At 36.3% G+C, this 7,088-nt stretch overlaps 1 protein-coding gene across 4 annotated transcripts in view; it reads left to right on the forward strand.

The window, feature by feature from the left end:
• The window catches only part of LOC135255016 (protein FAM184A-like), a 135,399-nt gene extending 133,103 nt beyond the window's left edge, over positions 1-2,296 (forward strand). For 3 of the 4 annotated variants that reach the window (XM_064335695.1, XM_064335716.1, XM_064335710.1), the window contains one exon: positions 2,002-2,296. In XM_064335695.1, the coding sequence (XP_064191765.1) occupies positions 2,002-2,083 (82 nt within the window). In that variant the 3' untranslated portion in view covers positions 2,084-2,296. Of the gene's footprint in view, positions 1-744; positions 1,559-2,001 lie in introns of those variants that run through there. The other variant, XM_064335702.1, reaches the window with a different exon arrangement.
• The last annotated feature ends 4,792 nt before the right edge of the window (positions 2,297-7,088 follow it).

Below are 7,088 nucleotides of genomic sequence, written 5' to 3' on the forward strand. Positions count from 1 at the left end.
TGCTATTTTGTGTAGCATTTCAGTTTTTCGCAGTTAAACGCCAGTTCTGTACATGACATGTTGTCACACAGTGATATTGCCACTGCAGGCACAATGGAGTTTAATACACATTTGCTAACAAAGTAAGTGTTTTTGCCTGGAGTTTTCCTTTATATTTGCTGTCATTTGCTGCCAAAGATAAAACAAAGATGCATCCGCATTTTGTATTTCTTAATAGCCTTGCTGAGGATTTGAGAGTGTCAAGACCTGTTAGCATATAAAGAAAATTAGGTTTTGTATTATCAGCATTTAACCTTTATTTCACCATGATGTTTCAATGAGATTGCAATCTCTCTGAGATCTTGGAAAATAGTTTACTAATTCAGCAATGGAATCACAATAAAACCAACAAGGAATGACTCAATAGTCAGACAGCAGGTTTGAACAAAAATTGAGCATTTAAAATATTATTGAAATCAGGTAAGATGGTGCGGAAATTACAAAATGTACAGAGTTAGCTTACATTATCAATGGCTCAGATAGATAATAAGGGTTTTTATTATTATATTTGAAGTTCAGTAGTTAACAGCTGAAGAAGGATCTGGGACAACAGATCTGACATGCAAGCCAGTGTAAGGATTTCCCCTTGGCTAGCCATGTTTCTGAAGGAGGTGCTCTTTTTGTCTTTGCCCAAGGTTCTGTCTGGTTCTAGTTGTGTCTTGAGAGATATTGCATTGGAGATTTCCCATCTATTTTCTTTTTCAGTGCAAACCTCTGTGGAAATGACACAATCAGTTTGGGGGAAAAGAACAATGCTCCAAGGGCTTTTTAAGGGCAGCGGATCAGAGCATGCAACATTATGGTCATTTGAATATTTATGGACGTGCACATGCTTGTGTAGTTTTTGATTAATTTTACTACCTTATTGTTCAGTATATACTGCATGTCAATTATCATCATTTAAAATCACGTCTTACACATTTCATCCCATACTTTTTTCTTTTAACTTTTATCTATGATTGGAGTGGTCAGTTTTATAAGCTGTGCCGTTGCAGTGTCCACAGTCAGTTCTGAGTTCATATTAGCATGTGAGTCTCCATCATTTGGTTTTTGTATTTTTCCATTGGAATGAATGTGGAGGTATAACCATAAAAATAATGCATATTTTGAATTGTCCCCCTTTTTTGTCGTTGAATCTCTGCCTTTTCATAAATTAAACCTTGTTTGTCTTGTGCTCACTCCTTTTTTGATGAGCAATGTTGACCAACCATTTGGCATGTGATGTTATGCAATTTAAGGTGTTTGGCATGTGTTGCTACGTAGCTTGTATTTGCATGCAGCTGTGAATATGACAGCATTGTCCAAAACAGGGTAGATTGGTTACCATGGAACTGTGGCATCTATATAAAGACTGGGGTATACTGAAACTTGGTGATTTAATGCATTTTTATCCATTGATTGAAACTTTATAGCTAAAAATAATAAATGGTCTTATTACAATTTTAACAGGCTACGTATATGGTCATTTCTTAGCCATATAATTTGAATCTTAAGAACTGGAATTAAAACTGTTTGATGTTGACCTTGTAGGACAAGAAAATCCCTTATTTGCACACCTCCAGCATCATAGCAATCAGCAGATGTAAGCCCTGTTCATAATGATAGTTTCTGTGCCCTGAAAATCAAAAGCTTGTTCTTTAGTGGCAATATCTATATATAAAGGAAACCAAAACTTACCATATATTTCATTTCATTTAATGTGCATATCAGTACTTGAAAATGGAAAGGGGAAATTTAAGTATATATCAAATGCACACCAAAAACATACATATGCCAGAAAATAGCATGTGCCATTTTTTTGTGTTCACTTTGCTTTAGTGTTACATGAGGTGTATTTAAAAAGGGCTTTGGAGAAAAAACAAAGTGCAAGACATTGAGAGTACCCATGTCATAACCCTGTTGCTTTTCAGGTGGCAATGTGATCTTAATGTCACAATGCTTCGGTCTGCTTTCTTCATGCAGCCTTCCTGATAAGGAAGAGTCACCCACGGCAACACCTGACTCCCAACGACAAGAGTGGTTTGCTCGATACTTCTCCTTCTGACCTTTCCTCCATGAGGCAGTTGCAAAGCACATTTGTGAAAGTCCAGAGTGACTGCCCAGTGATAAACCATTACACTGTTCTTTACTTCACTCTGAACGATGTGTATGTACAGTGATGATAAGTACATCAGACATGGCCTCTGATGCCATTTCCCATTGAGTGGTGCATTAATATTTAATATTTCCTTTAAATTCCATACAGGATCTCATCTCCATACCTCCATACCGAATTTTTAAATAATGTGATAATTTATTTTATATTATAAAACTCATGATTGTTACAATTAAACAACTGACATTTTTTTGTGACATTGTTATTGGTCATCTTGAATTTTGCTACTGTTCCATCAACATCAGTAGACAGAATACAACCTTGCCTTAACAGATATTATGATGTCCCGCCGTTATCAAACTTTGGTTAAAAAATCATATATCAAACATTGGTTAAAAAAACAAAAACATTATGGAGTTCACTTTGGAATTACTTGGATTTCTGCATTAATTGCTCATTAAATGTGGTCTGAACTGCATCTAAGTCTCCTTAAACTAATAACTAATAATTATACTTCTTGTCAATCCTGAATGCATATATTTAAATATTCAGTCTTGGTTGGAAATAGTATGTGAATGAGTAATTAATGCAGAAATCTAAGTAATTCCAAAGGGTTCACAAACATTTTCTTGAAACTATACATATATATATATATATATATATATACTGTACTCCACAATTTTAGATTTGTAATAAAACAATTCACATGTGGTTGAAGTACACATTCCCAGCTTTTTAAAGGGTATTTGGTTCCCTCATGCAGAAATTACACTTTTTATACATTTCAATTGCTTCCTTCGTGCAGGTATAAGAAAGCTTTCAGTATTTATTTTGGATTCTAACATTTGATTGCCTTTGGAGTCTGATATTGTTGTTTCTCAACAGGAGGACCAGAGTTGTGCCAATGAAAGTCAAGGAAGCCATTTAGAAATGCTGTATTTTCTACATGATGAAACTAAAATGTATAAAAATGCCCTTTTAAAATAAAAGCTGAGAATGTGCACTACATGTGAATTGATTGATTACAAATCAAATATTGTGGAATTCAAAGCCAAATCAATAAAAAATGTCTTTGTCCCAAATATTATGGTGCTGACTTTTCTCCTTCTGTGCTCATTATAAGTATGATGATAAATTCTTTAAAAAATACATTATGAGAATGCAAACATTTTTATTTGCATTTTCATAATAATTTTATGATTAAGAAAAAGTCATTCATATGCCAATGAGAGATGCTATATTGTGACTCAAAGGGCTTTTAAGATAAATAAATATACCACACAGAACATATCCGACATGTTATCTTACGGGGTTTTCTAATGTGCTCTTTGCTGTCAGTATTTAAATATCAGTTTGTAGCTTTAGTAATGAAAATAATACTTATTTTATTGTGGGTTCTTGTTGCATGTGTGGTTTATTGCTTTTATAGTGTTGACTGACTACTCTTGAGTGAAATGAAGATGAGGCTACAGTGGGCAAGTGATCACCAAAACAATTGAAGATTGAAAAATTGTTGCCTGGTCTGATGACTCTTGATTTCTGCTGCAACATGCGGATGGTAGGATTAGAATCTGGTAGAAACAGCATGAATCCATGGATCCACCCTGCCTTGTGCAAGCTGCTGGTGGTGGTGATGGTGTGGAGAGAGTTTTCTTGGCATGCATTAGGCTTCCAGTTGAGCATCATTTGAATGCCACAGCCTACGAAAGCATTGTTGCTGACCATATACTTCCGTTTATGGCCACAGTGTTCCCTTTCTCAAATGGATACTCCCAGCAGGATAATGCCCCATGTCACGAAGCACACATCATCTCAAGCTGGGTCCACAAACTTGACAGTGACTTCAGTTTCCTCCAATGGCCTGCACAGTCCCCAGATTTCAATCCAACAGAGCACCTTTGGGAAGGGGGGTGAACAGGAGGTTCACAGTGTAGGCTGGTTTACAGAAGTTTGCCCCTTATCAGACCCCCAAAGGAAAACAGACTGTTTACTGTGCTAACCGGGAGTCAGCAGGGGTGATAAAAAGACAGTGTTCAGTTGCAGAACATCCTACTGGATCAGCATTATGTAAAATTTGGGTTTTCCCTAATACAGTGTAATTATGTTTTGTATTGTTGGAAAGCTGACATCTTGGGAAACAAGTTTGTGTCTTTGGTGGTGGAGTGCTGACTAAAGATCTTGAAACCTTTGGGTCAGCACCCATCCAGAAACAAAGGTTAATCCGGTATTATATGCTTACAGAGATAGTGCATAACATGTTTTGTTATTTTGCTTTGATCTTTGAGTACATAATAGGAAAAGTGCAGTGGTTCAGGGAGACTCAATACAATCGACTACATTCCATTCACGTAAAGCCATCTCACTACGCACACACTTAGGCATCTTCATATTACTGTCATTGAACATATTGTAAAATAAACTGAATTCACTTTAACCTGGCATTTCTTTTTGACTGTTACCACTGCGCACCTAGCAGTTTCAGGATCCTAACTGTCGGTGAAGTGAGGATCAATTGAAATCAACAGTTAAAATCACCACTTATCCAATATGTAATAGAATTTAGTCTATTTAATTTGTTAATTATTATCAAAGATATCAATTATTAATGAAATCACCAAATTTTTTGATAGGCAGAGCAACCTGTTGGATCAACCTTTATCAAATGTACAGTTGTACATTATGTACAACCAGATGATAATTAAGAAATTTAAGTTACAACAAATATTCATGTCTGATCTAAAGACCAGGTTCAACTACCTTAACAAATAAGGTATAAATAAAAAAATAACAAATGTTACAGGCGCAGACAAGTTAGTCTCACAAGCGATAAATGAAAGGAAATCTCCCAAAATAGTCCCATACAAAGCCAAGATTCCATAAAAGAAAAGAGAGCAGGATATTCTAAAAAGTCATGGATAAAAATGTAACAATGGCAGGTAAGCTATAAGACAGAAATGTCATACTGTGTGCACCAAACAAATCACAACACCAGGCCCAGATGCAAAGTTCAGATTCCTCGGGTGGTAACGATATCCACCCCAGAAACTCCACCGCAACAGAATGTTACTGGCTGAAGTTAAGCACCCAAGAACAACTTCCCTTCTCCTGAATCTGACTAACCAGCTAAAGAAAAGAATGAATTTTTAAGTGGTTCTACAAGGGAGGGGGCATGATTAAGGGGGGGGGGGGGTATCAACCTGGCAATGCTGATTTGGTGAGGTGTGAAGTGTGGAGGTGTACTTGCAGACAGTGACTGTCTTATCTGAAAATATAATCTAAAAACTACATATCTGATGTAACTCTCAGAACTCAGGATATCTGTATTCCGTAGCCACTTGCCTATACATTAATGCCATAGCAAGATAAACAATTCTATTTAGGCAGGCTACACATGCCATGTTCACCATGATAGATTGCGATCCGTACAGAGCCACACTACATAACTGTTAGCACAGAGGAAAGGTTAAAACATTATTTTGTCAGAGTCAGATAACCAAGATAACATTAAATTAATCCTGTTCCAGTAGCACCGGGTAAAATTACACCTACTCCTTTGCCACTTCTCCTGTTCCGTGTGTTTGAGGGGTTTCTTACAGTATCATGAATATATGGCTGAAAAATCTTCAGGAAATGCTTAATGCTATGAAGTCAGCATGGACAAAAATCCCTAAGGAATGTTTCCAGCACCTTGTTGACTCCATGCCACAAAGAATTCTGACCGTCCTGGAGTTCACTTCTGTGTGGATTCAGCACCAGGCAACAGAGGCACCTCAAACAAGAGGCAATGAGATTGTGTGTGCATGTTCTACAACCTTGTGGTTTTGGTGTGTATTACAGCCTCTGTTTAAGAGCATTTTCTTGCATCATTTTTAACATGCTATAGCAGGAAACACATTTTCATCCCAATGCCCCATAAAATACATTGGATATTTATTACACTAGTGCATGAAAACACATCTAAACCATGAGGTCATTATATCATGGATTGCTAGCTACTGAAATCTAAATATTTAACTGTTCCAAAGATCACAATATTACCACGGATGTTTAAATTACAGTTGATTTAATCTAATATGTAACTTATGAAATTTGTAAAAAATAAACAAACATTCTAAAATGGAAATAATTATGACTAAATGTTTGTTCCAATTGTATCTATCAACCAATGGCAATAAACCAACATCTGAATAACTGAATTGTAAAATTCAGAGGTAGCATGATGCCAGTGCTGCAAGGGTTAACCCGCTGGGGTCTCTTTTAGGAAAGATAATATATAAGTAATAAATATAAGTATGTACAACTGCACTTTCTCCCTTTCATTACATGACATTTATGTCATTACACATGCAGATGACATAGAAGAGATTAGTGATGAGTGCAGTGTGATCCTGGAAGCATAGGATGAATGAAGACTGCCTGTAGAGCATGTGGGCAAAGTGAAATGGGAGTGCCATCTAATGTGGGGACTCCAGCATAGTCCAATGACTCGTGTTCATTATTATAATTTGTAAGATGGCCTTATCCTGATATGATTACATTACACAGCTTACATTTTTCATATTTTCAACTTATGCAGCTGAATATACTGTATGCTCAGGTATCCTGTAGGTATGACAGTAGAGTTTCAAACCTGCAGCATTTTCAAACATGCAAATGAATAGTTAACCATAAAGTAGCAGAGAAAGGGAATTAAGCCAAGTACACACTGGCTCTATGCAGTTGGCCATTTTATCATCTTTTATTTATCTTATAATGATTAAGTATCTTTTCTGGCTATATGATCTCTGCTCCCTGTTCCCTGTTTTATGGAAGATTTCACACACAAACACACATACACTGTAAAAAATTCAACTTCAAAAAGATCACTGAACTACATTTTGCAAGTTTACTGGACGATCACATGAGCCAAATACTGGCGCTACACCAGCTTCAGATAGTAGTGTGAATTCAATGC

Source organism: Anguilla rostrata, chromosome 1 (genome assembly GCF_018555375.3).
Source record: "Anguilla rostrata isolate EN2019 chromosome 1, ASM1855537v3, whole genome shotgun sequence".
Taxonomy (NCBI): Eukaryota; Metazoa; Chordata; class Actinopteri; order Anguilliformes; family Anguillidae; genus Anguilla; species Anguilla rostrata.